This window comes from Anser anser, assembly GCF_964211835.1.
Source record: "Anser anser genome assembly, chromosome: 20".
In the NCBI taxonomy this organism is placed as follows: Eukaryota; Metazoa; Chordata; class Aves; order Anseriformes; family Anatidae; genus Anser; species Anser anser.
This window is the reverse complement of record NC_139741.1, coordinates 12139469-12155147: the sequence shown is the minus strand read 5'-3', so window position 1 is coordinate 12155147 and position 15679 is coordinate 12139469. Positions and strand designations below refer to the sequence as shown.

At 47.6% G+C, this 15679-nt stretch overlaps 1 protein-coding gene across 2 annotated transcripts; it reads left to right on the top strand.

The window, feature by feature from the left end:
• Window positions 1-376: 376 nt before the first annotated feature.
• Window positions 377-9773, top strand: LOC310884433 (fibrinogen-like protein 1-like protein). Of its 2 annotated transcripts, none has more exons than XM_083806223.1 (4): window positions 377-507; window positions 5039-5179; window positions 7667-7729; window positions 8719-9773. In XM_083806223.1, the coding sequence occupies exons 2-4, from the start codon at window positions 5149-5151 to the stop codon at window positions 9345-9347; spliced, it is 723 nt and encodes a 240-aa protein (XP_083662349.1). In that variant the 5' UTR covers window positions 377-507; window positions 5039-5148; the 3' UTR covers window positions 9348-9773. The 2 variants fall into 2 exon arrangements, with proteins under 2 accessions (XP_083662349.1, XP_083662348.1); XM_083806222.1 differs by lacking the exon at window positions 377-507 and adding an exon at window positions 3204-3442.
• Window positions 9774-15679: the final 5906 nt, after the last annotated feature.

Below are 15679 nucleotides of genomic sequence, written 5' to 3'. Positions count from 1 at the left end.
CAGAAGTTATTGCATACAGAATGTCCCAAGGCACCACAATCTGCATGGTCTAAGCAGAGGGCATGGCTCCAGGTGACAAACAGGTGTCTGTGGTTCCCTTTTCCATTCTCCTTCCAAAACCCTGTCTTTGGCCTGGCAAGGCCCTTCAGAGCCCCCAGCCCCAGTAATGTTGACCAAGGGTTGCTCCCTGTGGCAAAACGCTCTCAAAACAAGTGGTTTGGGAGAGCTGCTTTTTAGGCCAGAAGGTGCAGACAATTCCATCACTTTGTCAAGCCAATTCTAAGAGTGTAAAGATATGGCCCTTCTGCTTTCTTCTCCTGGCAGACAGGCACTGTTTTCAGCAGTGTATAGAGCAGATCTATTGTCTTCTTGTCACAGCTTTAAACCCGGTGTGCAAACCAAGCCATCAAGCTGAGGCTCCCACTGAACTTTCCATACTGCAGGAACCCATGTCAAGTAATGCAACTTGCAGGTCTGGATGGACACTGGCATCCAGCCTTCTCTGAGGTAAGGGCTCCTTGGATCAAATTCCATCTGCACCCTTACATCTCACCCCTTCTTGCTTGGTTAGAGAGTGGGAGTCTGAACATCCCAATCCCCTTGCCCCTAGCCTTCTTTAGTTTGAGAGAAGAATAAAAGCAGCAATTCCAAGTCCATAGGTGGAGGAAGGCCCAGGTTACCCTGAGAAGAAGGACCCCAGGTAGAATGGCTATGCTTCCGTTCTGTGTAGGCAGGGGAGGGAAGTGGGTGACTTAGGGGCTCCCATGAGCCACCTTGTGTCAGAGGCCATTGGAGGTGAGAAATGCAAGGCCTTGGGGTGCCTGTGCCGGGGCTGGCAGGCGAGCTGCTGCTTTGACTACTGCTCACAACAGGATTGCCCAATGCAGAGGGAACACGAGCCCCGTGGGGCATGGAGAGAAAGTCGTCCCCTGCTCCTCTGCATAGCAGGCTCCACTAGGCTGTGCCAGATGAATGCATATGGTATTTCTTTCAAAGAAGCAGTGTGTCAACAGGACAGCTTATCTGCAACTCAGCAAATAACAGACAACTCTGTTGTAACTTTAGCTCAAATATTCCAGTCAATGGTGTCTTCAAGGCTATAAAACAAGGGTTTTCTAAATCACTCTGAAGTGGGATCTGTTTCTAAGAAAGATGCAAGAGAAACTCTGAGAAGATAAAAGTTGGAAGCAGAGCTGAGGTCAACGTCCAAACACTGCGCTCCAGAGAGGGAGAGCACACAGCACTGTGCAGGACTTGAGAATGAGCTACATCTCTGGGAGAAGCAAAGGCTGGCTGCTCCTTAAGGGCAGGCAAGTCAGGAGCTCTGTCAAGAAAAGAGTACCCTCACCAAAGGGGCTCTGTGTTGCAAGGGCTGAGCACAGCAGACAGCTGAGTGTTGGCGACACCCCTAGGCAAGGCAAACCTGGTTGATTAACCAGGTCCAGGATACTGGACAAAAGGACAAAAGGCAAGAGACAGGTCTGGAGATAAGCTACAACATGGATCTGAGTGGTCAATCTAGGAGACAAACTACCTACAGTATAGGTATAAGATCCATCCAGAAAGCAAGGCCATAGACAAGACTGGAGCCCAGTACCCATACAAGTATTTCAGGTCAGGACTAAAGGCCCAGGGCTGAGCTGGGACTTCATGGATGCATGGATTGAACTAACTGAAGGTCCCAGGTGGAGTTGGTGCCAGGGGAAGCTGAGCCATTAGGGCACACTAATGTGCTCAAGGCCATGCCAGTAGCAGTTAATCCTAAAAGGGTAAATCACACCTGGCTGTACAAGTCTCTCGTGCTCCACAGGCCCTCAGACTGTGTTCCCTAGCATTTGCTGTTGCTCTTCACACTGATAAAGTGCCTTTTCCTGGGAGTACAACGCATGTTCTGCTGCATCCACCTCTGTATCTTGCACAAAGCCTGGAACCATGGCTGTAGTTGTGAAGAAATACAGGGACATAGGGGCTGAGGAAGGAATGCTCTTCGGGGAACTAGAGAAACATGAGGTAACAAAGAGTGGGACAAACTTTGAATGTTGCTGGTCTGACCTCTAGGCCAAAGCAGGGAAAACTTAGAATGGGTTACTTGGGGTCATGTCAAGTGGTTTTTTTTTGTTTGTTTGTTTGCTTTTCCCAGTGTTTGTACAGCCTCAGGATAATACTTTTTTTTAAATCTAATTTTAATTTCCCTCCCTTCTCTTGTGTCCATTGCCTCTCATCCTGTCCCCATGCATCTCCAAGCAGAGTCACAGAATCACAGGGTCATACATTAATTTAGGTTGGAAGGGACTTCTGGAGGTCATCTAGTCCAACCACCTTGCCCAAAGCAGATCTATAAAGTTCACATCCTTGTCCAGTCAAGTAAGTCAAGTACTGAAAACCTCCAAGGATGGAAATCTGACAGCCTCCCTGGGTACCTGTTCCAGTGTTTGACCAACTTCATGCTAAAAATAGTCCCTATTTCTAACTGGAATTTCCAATATTTCAAGTTAGATCTATTGCTTCTCATCCCATCACCATGCACAAGAAGAGCAATCTGGCTCCGTGTTCTCTGTATCTCATGAAGTAGTTGTAGACAGCACTAAGGTCTCCCCTTTGCCTGCTCTTCTCTCTAAGGTATTGATCCCTAGAAAAAAAAGATGGACTGGAATTTTCTTTAAGAAATACATGCTGTAACTTGCAGAGAGAGGCTTGAACTGAGACCATTTACATCAGTGCCATGTCACAGTTCCTAAAACTCCCTTGTGACTGCTTCAGGGGCAGTGGTACCAGGGACAAACACAGCACATGTTGCAAAAGAGGCAGGGTGGTTGTGGCAGGCATGTCAGGAGACACCTGGAGTAGTACTTTCTGAAGTTCAGAGCTTAGATAAAAAATGCAAAATTTGCCAGGAACACTTGAGTACCTCTTTGCTGAACATAGCAGAGGATCTAAATGGGTCCCCAATGGCTGTTTAGCTCAATGCCTACTCTGGAGAGAGCAATTTACCCATTGACATTTGATTTCCATCCAGGAGGGGAATGTCATCTGGGTATTTACTTTCAAGTTGAAATGTTCAGGGTGCTCAGAGGATACTGTTCCCTGGGGAAACCCTTCAAGCAGGAAAGTGGGGGGAAGGAGGGGGGAGGCAGACATTGTAAATTGAGGTTGTTCAAGGCACTATCTCATGAGCTCTTAAGAGCTTTGCCTCTGAAGAAAGATCTTCATCTTTTTAAAACACAGCCTTCTTTGTTTGAGGACATATTACATAATGATGAAGAGCAAATAAGCCATAAACCACTGGTGCTGTTGCCAGCCAGACCATAAGTGCTGTGGTTTGGGTCTCGTGCCTCCACCCCCTTACCTGCCGAGACCTATAACTTTCAGGCTGGACACCCCTCCAGCCAAGCCAAACCTGCCTGGCTTCCCACTCTGCAGGGTCCCCTCAGAGACAGCATGGGTGAGTGTGGGCTGGGCTGGGAGGGAACGGCACCACGCTGCTGAATGTGCTATGGATCCCAGAGCACTTTGTCTGCTGCAGGGCTCGCTTCTGCCCACACCCTGGCTATTGCAACACTAAGTCCATTAGTCTGCCCAGACTCACTGTGCCCTGGGGTGGGAACTGGAGCAGAAGACTGCATTTTCTGCTATGTGCACGCTGTATCAATGTAGCCTTGCACTGCCAGATAGCCCATTTTATAAGATGCAAATTTACCAAGCATTCTTTGTAATTTTCAGTTCTACAGAGAAAATATTAAATACCCTAGGACAGAAAATGGATTATTATTTTTTTTAGATATTCTTATATAATATTGAACAGGTATCAAGATCTAGAGTTTAGATGATTTGAAAGCACACTGCTGTCCCCAGAAGAACACCCAGGAGTGGCTGTTCCTCTCCTTTGCATCTCCATCCTAGCCAGACCTTTCAAGACTATTTATGGAGGAATGGGCCAGCAGTGAAAGGAACATTACTTCTCTGGCGGCCTAAAGACACGATATCTTTAAACAGGTCCCTAAACACAAGTGCATCAAGACACTAAATGTTAGATAGCAATTGAGAAACAAATCAATTGGACTGGAGAGTGATTAAAAGAGCTCTGGTGTAGAACTGTATCCAGCACAAACCATTTGGACAACTCAGCATTCCCAGAAAGGGGTGTTTATGTCTAGGATGACTGCAATCACACATACTAGCGCCAGTCTGGCAATCCCAGCTTGAACGCTTTCCTTCTCAGTCATCTCTAAGAACCATGCCAAACCTAGGTATCCCACGGCAGTGCTGGGATAGGTTTGGCTCTGCTCCTGTTCAAACAGTAAAGGATCATACTAGTAATCTGACAGGGTGAGCTATATCTATTATATCATGGATTTGTTTTCCCTCTGGGTAGGTATCTCCATAATGCCCCACTGTTCAGGAACCATGATAAATTTTCTGTCATTTTATTTAGATTTAATATTTCAAAAAGTGTGCTGGTTTCCCTAGCTTCTCCAAACAAGAACAAACTGGGTCAGATGGCTACATGTGGACTTTTTGAAGTAGCCATATATAAAGGAGATAATTTGCAACAGCCAGGCAGTGGCTCTTGCATGTTTCTTCTGCCTCCTCCTACACATCTGGGTTCTTACTGCCCACCAACCTGGGCTGGTGGCAAGTGTACTCCCAGTTCACACCAGAGAATACATGTGAGTGGGAGCTGGGAGGAAAGAGGATACCTCCTTCCATCCTCACCCTACTTGTTATCTCTAGCCCCAAGACTTGGTTTTCACAGGGATTTCTGATTACAGTTACTTTGGGTTTGGACCAGGTTTTCACACTTTATCTGTCTCAAAAATCACCAACATAAGCTGCCACTGCTGATGACTCCTGTCAATGAGTATTTGATAGTTCATCTAAGGTAGTGAATTGGGACTTTGAGCTCCAAGAGGGAGCTCTACAAATAAACAAATTTATTTTTGTATTTTACTCTGCAAGAGTCAAGTGGGATTCATGGAAGAGTTATGTGCCCTTTCTTCTTCTTCTTTTTTTTTTTTTTTTCAATTTCTTCCCATTTTAGCTACTCGGTACCCTTTTCTCCTGATTTGCACCTCCCTGCTGGCTCCAGCAGCACTTCTTGCCTTTGACATAAAAAACTTACATCTCTGCAATGGCACACTGGATGAAATTATGAATCTTCACCCAGAGTCCTTCCAGCTTGGTAAGTATACCACTGTAACAGGGAGAGGCAGACAAGGTCATGTTCAGTAAGATCCTATATAGCTCTCCACCCCAACCTGACCCCACCCCTGTGCCATGGAGGAAGGACTAAATATTACTCTATGTACAGACAATACCAATTTGCTACCAATTTAGGCTACTTTGCTGGAACAAGAATAATCTCAATGTCATCCTCTGATTGTAGCCTGTCTCATCTTCTGTGTGGCATTAAGTTCTTCTGCCCATATGTGAGTCCAATAGTCCAAAACCCAGAGTTCCCAGGATCACAGAAGAAGGAACAGGTCCAATCTCACTGGCAGGAAGACCAAGGCAAGGGTGCTCTGGACAATGGGCGCTTCCTTGGAGAAGTAGTGTTACAGGTGTTGAAGCAGTGTTACAGGTGTTAAACCAAACAATCACACTGTTTTGATGACAGCAAGAACATTAGCCACCTCTGGAAATCACAAGGTCAGCAGAGAGAGGGAATTCAAGAGAGAATTGAATGCAGAGGAAATGAGTGAAGTTACAACAGAGTCTGTAGTAACAGTCAGAATCTGTAGTAAGTAGTGTCACTGACATAGGCCAGTCAAATGACAGCATTGAGTAATTTATGAGTACCAGGGAGCATTGGAGCTATGAGGAAGTCTCCTAGAAAAAATGGGTGGCTGTGTGAGCAGAAAGAGCTGGTTCACTTACAAGGGAATAAGAGTTTTTGGCAGAAAGGGACAAGGTCCAAGTGTTCAACACTGGTTTCACATCAGCCTTCACTGCAAAGATCATCTGTCAAGAAAATGCCAACATGGAGAGCATCTATGACTGAGCGCTTGGCAAGCTTCCCTGAGAAATGCCAAGTCTGAATACAGAAAAAGAGGTGTGCTCTGAGCTTCACCCTCATCTCTCACTCAGACCACTGGTATGGTGCTCTAAAAACATGACCAGTGTGAATGTAAGCTAGGTAAGCAGGGAGACATGCCAGATAAGACAGGCTAACATTTGAAAGTTTTTACTTGTGGAGGTATGAATCCAAATGGACAGGAAGTGAAGGCAGAAGAGAAGAGGGGCAGACTTTAGCTTACACACAAATGTTAGTGAACAGCTTCATATTGCTGTAGTAAAAGTAAATACCCTGCTGAGAAAGTGCACAAAACCATGTTACAAGTGTGTTTTCCACTCTACACAGGCTCAGGCCAGCCACCACATTTACTGGTGAGTTTCAAGAGATATTTGGTGAGAGTTGCAGAAAGGGGGTAAGAAATATACCAGGTAGACTGTGCCAGGGAAAACGGAAGAACTGAATCATCCAGCTCCAAAATCACATGACTGTGGAGGAGGATGTGTTAGCAATATACAGTCTAGCAGCAGGAAGAAGTGTACTCTGGGTATAGCAAGAGAAGGAATGGGCTTATATACTGTGAAAGAGGATTAAGTTAAACATTTCCTGAGAGAGAGGGGATACGAAAGCACTAACTGAGAGAGAAAGCAGGAAGCAGATATTTGAGGATGTCAGAGAGCAGCAGCTGTAGGGTTAAATGTCTGTTTCAGAGAGGGGACTGGATTTTTTATTTATTTATTTGTTTGTTTGTGATGGGCATGGATCACATAAGCCTGTGATCCATGCCTCTGTTTTTAAACAATCATTGGATACACACAAAGTGTCTTTGTGAACAAATTGCATTATTTCACTATGAACCATCCTCTCCTCCAGCAACACCCTTCAAATTCCTTTCTGAGCAAGCTGAGCAGAGCTCCTCTTAAAGTTCCTGATACCAGAACTGGTTTTCCTGTGTCATCTCTCACATTTCTTTCCCCTCTAATCCCTCTTCTTCCTGAATCCCTTTCTAACTGCTTCTACTGTAAATTAGCAACTGTCTTCCCACTGTTGCTACCACTATTTAAGGTTCTTCCCACACAAAGTGTGCTCAAACCCTTCTCATCAAGGAAGCATCTGCCCCATGCTAACATCATGTAAATTACAGAATCACAGAGAATGGTTCAGATTGGAAGGGACCTCCAAAGATCATCTACTCCAAACCCCCTTGCTCAAGCAGGGTCACATAGAGCATGTTACATAGGATGGCATCCAGGCGGGTTTTGAATATCTCCAAAGTAGGAGACTCCACAGCCTCTCTGGGCAGCCTGTTCCAGTGCTCTGTCACCCGAACTGTAAAGAAGTTCTTTCTCATATGGCAATGAAACCTCCTGTAGTTCAATTTATACCCATTACCCCTTGTCCTATCACTGACCACCACTGAGAATAGTTTGGCCCCATCCTCTTTACATTGTCCCGTCAGGTATTTGTAGAGGTAAATCGCCCTGAACTACCATCTGGCTGATATCTGAAGTGGTAAAGGTATGCTCCTCTGGAGTGAGGAGCAACAACAACCAAAAAATGGGAATATCATCTGGAGAAGATTACATTCTCCCAGTAGGTATTTGACATGTGTACTCTCAACACTCACTCCTGTCTCCTCTGTTCTTGTTAATTCAGATAAGGATGACAAACATGTTCGACAGGTCAGAGACATTGCCCCTCATTCACAAGTGGCTCATGGTAAGTCTGTTCTCAAGAAGTACATCTGCTCACAAGATTCCACCATTATTAAGAGCCTAGAGGCTCATGAAGAGTTCTCAGCCACCTCAGTCCATATCCGACATGTATACAGGCTCCTCCCAGGAAAAATGTTGATTTTCTGATAGGCTACAGAAGTGTCACAGCTCATAATCTCAGATGGACCCTAACACCAGCCACGTCCTGGACTTAGTGATGAGGGATTTTAACATGAAGTTTCTATCTAAAGATCCAAACTGTAAAGTCATGATTTATTATTTGCCTTCAAGTTGTGGTGTTTGGTTATTATCCTATTTTTGCCATTCATTTGATGACAAGGCTGGGTAAGAAAAGGACTGACTGCGTAACAGAACTCACTAAGTCAACATCAGTCCATATGACCACATGATAAGGTTTCACTGGGTAGAAATAACCACTGGTACTGCTATGTGAGTGAACACATTGCTTCATTGTTTAAGGGGCTGACAATCTAGGGAATGGAAAGACTGATCAAATGAAATAAGTCAGAAAACCTCTAAAGAGCTCTTGGGTAAGCCCAGAGAAAACCAGTGGACTTGTCCTATTGAGATCACAAAGGCTGATTTTGTTATGAGCAATATGGATGTCTGGACCACACTCTAGGTTTTCTAAGATAACTATAAATCTCTAATCCTTCCGTGCAAGTGGCTTTAGAATCCAGATTTGCATTTATCTCTGTGGTGATATATCACCAACATGCTACAGGTGAATCACCACAGCACTGCAGTGGTGTGGTGACAGAGACTCTGACCTGGACAAAGTTGTATTGTGTGCTGGTTGAAGGCAATGTTTTTGATTATTTCAAGACTTTAATTTACCCCTGTGGAATATGTCAGGAATACAGCCCAGGAGTGTGTGTGCAATAAAATATAGGTACAAAAGAATTACCAGGTGCTTTCAGTGTCTCATTGTGTGCAATGTAATGCAATAACCAGCTCTGTTTCCTGCCCCAGGCTGGCCCAAGGACTGCAGCGAGATCCCTGCTGGTAGCCGCAGCGGTGTCTACATCATCCAGCCAAAAGGACTCCACCAGCTCGTGGTGTACTGTGAAATGAATGTGACAAATGGGGGCTGGACGGTCATCCAGAGGAACCAGAAAGACACAGCTGTCACCTGGGCTGAGTCCTGGAGCACCTATAAATACGGCTTTGGGAATGTGCGCAGCGAGTACTGGCTGGGCACCGAGTACATTCATCAGATTGCCAAGCAGAAGGTCTACCAGGTCAGGTTTGTCATCTGGGACACCAAAAACAACATCAAATTTGCAGACTACAACCTCTTCAGTGTGGAAGATGAATCCCATGGCTACCGGCTGAGGCTGGGCTCCTACACAGGGACAGCAGGAGATGCCATGACTTCAGACAATCCCAACACTATGCATGACAACATGAAGTTTTCCACAAAAGATCGAGATCAGGATACTTACAGTAAGAACTGTGCCTACAGCTATGAGGGCGGGTGGTGGTACTCGGCATGTTATTCTGTACGGCTGAATTTCAAAGGTGGCATGACATGGGGTAGCCTGTGTAAAGGGGACTGCAAATCTTCCCTTATCCTCATCAAACCAGCTCCATACTGTTAGTGCTTCTTCCCCCTCCTGTATGCACTGGGTGCTCTCAAAGGCTCTGCAGACCTCGAGCCTTTCTGGAGCAGAGAGAAGAGCCTAAGAGTATCAGGGTTTTATTGAAATGTCACTTTCTTTTTTCTGTCTCTAGTGCAGTCTTCCCCTTTCTTCAGCTCTTTCCTTGTGCTTGCCAATGATTACTTTTTATTATGTTCATAATCAAGGAAAAAAAAAACTGAAATTTGTGGATTCCGCATATACCTTCCCTGTTGGAGGAAGACACTGAACCCTGGAATGACTTTTCATCAGTGATCATAAGTTGCCTCCAGAATTCACAACAAGCAAAAAAGCTATGTGCCACAAATTCCATACACTCTGTGTCTCTCTGTGGTGTCTGGTAAAGCAGCCAAATAAATTTGCTTCCTTGAGCTTATTCTCCATTAATGAATGTCTGTTCTATATCTCTGATGTGCTCCCGCTGAGACCAAAGAAATCCCATGTCAGGTGCTAGGACTGGAGCAATGGGGTTTATTGAGAGAAAAAGTCTGAAGTGTTTCTCACAGAAATGGATGTAAGAGAATTTAAAACTAGTTACACTGAAATATAGGACCTGTAACTCTGTGCAGGAGGGTTCAGAAGGGATGTAGCACATGAAAGAACTCTTTACACATCATCACCATGTTCACAGTCCAGTGTCAAATTCTGTGGTGATGTCCCTGTGATGAGGACCTCATCCTCCTGGGAGTCTGTGTCTGTCATGAGTTGGTCATGGCACCTGCCTGTCTGCACAGTCATGCTTCGATCCTATAGAAAAATGATTTCAAAGATGTAAGTACATCTTTCTGCTGTGACCAAGAAGCACTGAACATAATGGAAGCAAAAGAAAGGTAGGTTAGATGTTAGGAGTTAGTTGAATTAGGACAGATTATAATGAGGGAAGAGCCTATTACAAGAATGAGCAGAGTGTAGCTCATCATATCAAATTTCCAAAGATCAATTTAGATGAACCTTTGTCAGGAAAGGTGCAGACTGAGCTGATGCTGTGAGGCTGCAGGACAAGGTCCCTGAAGCTCCTCCGTCCCATGACACTATGGCGTTGCCAGGACAGACTGTTCAAGAAGCGCTTTCACCTTTACAAAGGGTTCTGGCTTTGTTTTGAGGCAGCACAGCACCAGCAGTGCTTGCTCTCTGTTCACTTGCTCTCCTGACAGCCTCCAGCACCAAGCAATGGCCCACGAAGACAGAGTGCAGAGAACTGGTGGGACCTCAGAGTCCAGCCTATGCCAAAGTCTCTTGCTTTGGCTGGAGTCCCCACTTGGCCTTGGAGAGTGACCCATCAGAGACCCTGCAATGTCACTTGGCCCTCTCCAGAGATGGGAGTATCTCCAGCTTTGGAAACAATCCAAATTAAATCAGACATAGCCCTGAGCAGGCTGATCTGCTTTGGGGGTCAACTCTGCCATGCAAGGGTTGGATTAGAGATCCTAGAAGTGCCCTTCCTGACACCAGTTATCCTCTAAGACAGAAAGGGAACAGTCACTCTGAGCAAAAGCCATGCCTTTAGTTCCCTCATTATAGTGTCTCCTTGCAATGGGCACCACAGTGCAGGGAGGGAGTGCACAGGGCAGGTCAATGATGGACGTGGCATCAGCTGGTAGAGAAGCACCCATAGCAGCAGATGGGGAGAATGGGTGGCTGAAAGGTGTCCTCCCTGCCATACACCGTCCTCAGAGCAGATTTGGCTTTTAGAGCCAGAAGACTCAATGATTTCAGGTGGCATTAGGCAGACTGAGAAATGACACTGCTGCTGCTCCTGGGCCTCTGAGGTTTCCAAGTGGAACTCCAAAATTGGACTTGTGTTTGCACAGCCAGACTAAGGAGCAAATGATCCTCATCCCCGCACAACAGCACATCCCAGTGTGCAACCAGGTTGTCATCTCTCCTGCAACAGCACTGGCTCTGCACAACTCCTTCCAAGCTACACATCCAAATGCTTTCTAAGTCCTGCTTGGCTCCTGGCTACCCAATGGTGGTGACCTTCAGCTCCCAGCAGCTCAATGGCAGCTTTACTTTGCACAGTTCCAGTAGCCAGAGTTGGTTTGAGATGACACTCAAACTGAGGGAGCTGGGGTTGTTCAGCCTGGAGAAGAGGAGGCTCAGGGGCAACCTTATCGCTCTCTACAGTTACCTTAAAGGAGGCTGTAAAGAGGTGGGGGTTGGTCTGTTCTCCCACGTGCCTGGTGACAGGACGAGGGGGAATGGGCGAAAGTTGTGACAGGGGAGTTTTAGGTTGGATGTTAGGAAGAACTTCTTTACCGAAAGGGTTATTAAGCATTGGAACGGGCTGCCCAGGGAGGTGGTGGAGTCACCATCCCTGGAGGTCTTTAAAAGACGTTTAGATGTAGAGCTTAGCAATATGGTTTAGTGGAGTACTTAGTGTTAGGTCGGAGGTTGGACTCGATGATCTTGAGGTCTCTTCCAACCTAGAAATCTGTGATACTGTGATACTGTGATACTGTGACACCTTGTATTGGGCTTACATAGCAAGGCTTTGGTAGCAGGGGAGCTGCAGGGGTGAATTCTGAGAGAAGAGCCCAGCAGCTGCCCCATGGTAGAGAGGAGCAGGTTCCAGATGTCTCCAAAAGGACCCACCACTGAACAAAGCTGAGCTAATGAGCAATGCTGGTTGTGCCTCTGGGAGAGTACTCTGAAGAAAGGGGAACACTGCTGTGCAACAGCAGCTGGGAGAAAAGAGTAAGAAAATACATGGAGAAACAAATTTACAGAACCCAACGTCAGTGCAGCAGGAGGCAGGAGGTGCTCCACGCACACAGCAGAAGTTCCCCTGCAGCTTGTAGAGAGGCCCCTGGTGGAGCAGGCTGTCCCCCTGCAGCCCACGGGTCCCACACGGAGCAGATCTCCACGCTGCAGCCCGTGGAGGAGCCCCCGGTGGAGCAGGTGGATGTGGCCTGGAGGAGGCCGCGGCCTGTGGAGAGCCCCCGCAGGAGCAGGCCCCAGGCCAGAGCTGCAGCCATGGAGAGGAGCCCACACAGGAGCAGGGGGTCTGGGGGGAGCTGCCACCCGTGGGGGACCTGTGCTGGAGCAGTTTGCTCCTGACAGATGGCCCCCATGGTACGGAGCCATGTGGGAGCAGTTCTTGAAGAGCTGCTGCCTGTGGGCAGCCCCTGCAGGCTCAGTTCGGGAAGGACGGCATCCTGTGGGAGGGACCCCGCGTGGAGCAGGGGCAGAGAGTGACTGCGAAGGAGAAGCAGAGACAAAGAGGCATGGTATACTGATTCTGTCGGGGATGGAGTTAACCGTCCCTGCAGCAGCCCTTATAGCGTTGTGCTCTGCACTTGTAGTGAGAACAGCACTGATATCACACCAATGTTCTGTCTGTTGCTGACCAGTGCTGGCACAACATCAAGACTTCTCCAAACCTTCCACAGCCAGTAGGCCGGGGGTGGGCAAGACGTGGGGAGGGGAGATCACCAGGTCAGCTGACCTAAACTGACCAAAGGGATATTCCATACTGTATGATGTCACACTCACCAATAAAACGTGTGGAAGGAGAAGGAGAAAGGGGGCTCTTGTTATGGAGACGTCTGTCCTTTCAAACAACCACTATGCCTACTGAGGCCCTGCTTCCCAGGATGTGGCCAAACATCACTCATTGATGGGAAGTAGAGAGGTGTTTATTTTTTTTTTCTTTCTGTGCTTCCACGTATGGCCTTTGTTTTCTTTCTTCGTTTTTTCTTTTTTTTTTTCCTTTTTTTTTCCCCCTTTTTGTTTTCCCCTCATTGGTCTCAGTGTGAACAAGAACCACTTGGTCACAGAGCCTAGCCGCCGTGTCTCCACTCCGCTTTACGCTCCATACTGTTCCTTAGAATCAGCACACCAGCTTCCCCCAGTGTGACAGCATCTAAGGTTGGAAGCCTAGGGAACACTCAGATAATGCAGCTACGCCCTACCCTGAAAGCCTCTTCAATGCTGTACATTTTCTGTAAAATGTGAATATTATTTTTTATTCTCCTTATTACTTTAGGCAATTACACCACAAACCATAACCCTAACTCCAAACCCTGATTCTGACCCTAATCGTAAACCCTGATCCTGATCCTAACCATAACCCCTGGACCCTGCTCCTCACGGAGCATCATATGGGGACATGGGGGGCTGATGGGGACAGGGAATCAGAGCCATGGGCTGGTACAGGGATGTGCAGATGGTGAGGACACATGGACAAGGAGTAGGACCCCCTATAGTCCCGCTTACACTACATCACATATACCAAGCCCACACAGTACCTGAAACACTGCACCCAATGTTGCAACCCATGTGCTGCCCTACACTGTGCCCCATATGTTACACTGCACATATTACACCTCACACACTACCCCAAAAGCTACCCCTCACATTGCAATGCATGCACTACACCCTGTATTGCACCCAGTCCAACAGAAAGCACAGAACCTGCGAAGGGCCCAGCGTATGGCAGCAGCACAGAGCTGACGGCTCCAGAGGGGGGACCTGGCCAGCCCCCAGGGGTGCACGGGAGAGCACCCTTCATGTACCATCTTTGTACAGCTGGGCTCTCTGCCACCACCTGCGCAGCTCCCCTTTTCTGCCACCTCCCATAGGAGGGTAGTGTTTCCCCACCACGGATGTTTGCAACTTGGCTGCCAGCTTTGCAGGAGCTCTCAGAAATGATGCTGTGAACTGAGCCAGTGCACAAGCAGGTGGAGGGGCTAGGAGCACCTTCTGCAGAGGTGCATGTGTTGGAGGAGAATGAAGCACAGGAAACCACAGCCCTTTGTAGGCTTTTTTTTCTCAGTATCAGCAAGGCTGGGTTTCTCACCACCCCTTGCCATAGAGTGTTCTTTGTGCACAAAGCAGCTAAAAGGACAGTTGGAAATTCTGGAGCTCCTCCCTAGCCATAACTGGGGAGAGACATCTGTAAAGCAGCATCTTCATTACAACACACACAGCTCTTTGCACAGGGCTTCCCAGACTGCCCTGACCTCTTCCTGGACAGTCTGCTTCAAGAAATCAGTGCCCTGGGGGCTTTGCGCCCATGGGTGCACAGGCAGGAGGATCCTGCAGGCACAGCACTTGGTGCCTGTTACCTCATGAGATGCTGGTGTGACTTGCAGGCCCGGGGACGCTCCCTGTCAATGTGGCAGTGCATTAGCAGCCCAAATGGCGCCAAGCAGGGCTGGTTGGACCACCAGCACCAAGGCTCTATGCCAGACTGGGACAAGGAGCCACTGGTAGGCGGGCAGCCAGAACCCTGTCAGGGCTCATTGCATAGAAATACTTCCCAGAACTTGGAGCCTGAGGATGCTGGGGAGAGCAGCAGGCAGAAGAGCGTTCAAGAGTAGCTCCAGTGCCAGGGTGCCTTGGTGCTCTGCTCTGGCAGGGTAAATCTCTCTTGAGCTGACAGGTGCAGCAGTGCCAGAATGTGCACAAGATGTATAAATGCAGTGCAGGGCAAGACCAATGCCGTGACAAGCAGGATGCACACAGTGTGATGCAGGATGCTATGCATTGCTGTGCAAGTTCCGCACAGTGTGCTGTAGTGCAGGACACATACGTGCATGCATATGCAGGAAGCACACAGTGGGGTGCAGGAAGCACACAGGGTGCAGTGCAGGAAGCATACAGTGGAATGAAGGACACACACAGCAGGGTGCAGTGCAGGATGCACACAGCAGGTGCAGGAAGCACGCGGCAGGGTGCAGTGTAGGATGCACACAGAGGGGTGCAGGAAGCACACAGAGGGTGTGGGATTGTGGTGGTTACTCAGTGAGGCAGCTAAGCTCCAACAGCCACTCTCTCTCTCTCACACACACAGACACACACACACACACAGACACACACACCCCACCCCCTCAAAGGGAAAGGGGGAGAAGGTACGATGAAAAGGGCTCAAGAGTTAAGGACAGGAAGATCACTTAACAATTGTTGTAACAGGCAAAACAGACTCAGCACAGGGAGATTAATGTAATTGATTACCTACTACTAACAAGCTAAAGCAGAAAAAAACTCAAACTAAAAACACCTTCCCCCCATCCATCTTCTTCTGTGTCCTCCCTCCAAGTGGGGCAGGGGAACTGGGAAAGGGGGCTGCAGTCAGTCCTTGATGCTTCATCTCTGCTGCTCAGAAAAATTCAGGGGTAGAAACTTGACTGCTCAAATCCTTATCAGATCTGTTTCCAGACATTTCTGTGCTGGAGGCTGGGAAACTCTCCTTGTATAGCCCTACTCTTACTCTTTACGTAAAAGATGTTGCAGTGCAGAAGCTGCGGGAAAAGTAGCACACCAGGAACTCACAGGAGGTGGGGATTGCA

Bases quoted from the DNA above. Each gene is read 5' to 3' on its own strand.
- LOC310884433 (XM_083806222.1), top strand. The intron at 5,180-7,666 runs GTAAGTATACCA...TTGTTAATTCAG, and splicing joins CCCAGAGTCCTTCCAGCTTG to ATAAGGATGACAAACATGTT. The intron at 7,730-8,718 runs GTAAGTCTGTTC...TTCCTGCCCCAG, and splicing joins TCATTCACAAGTGGCTCATG to GCTGGCCCAAGGACTGCAGC.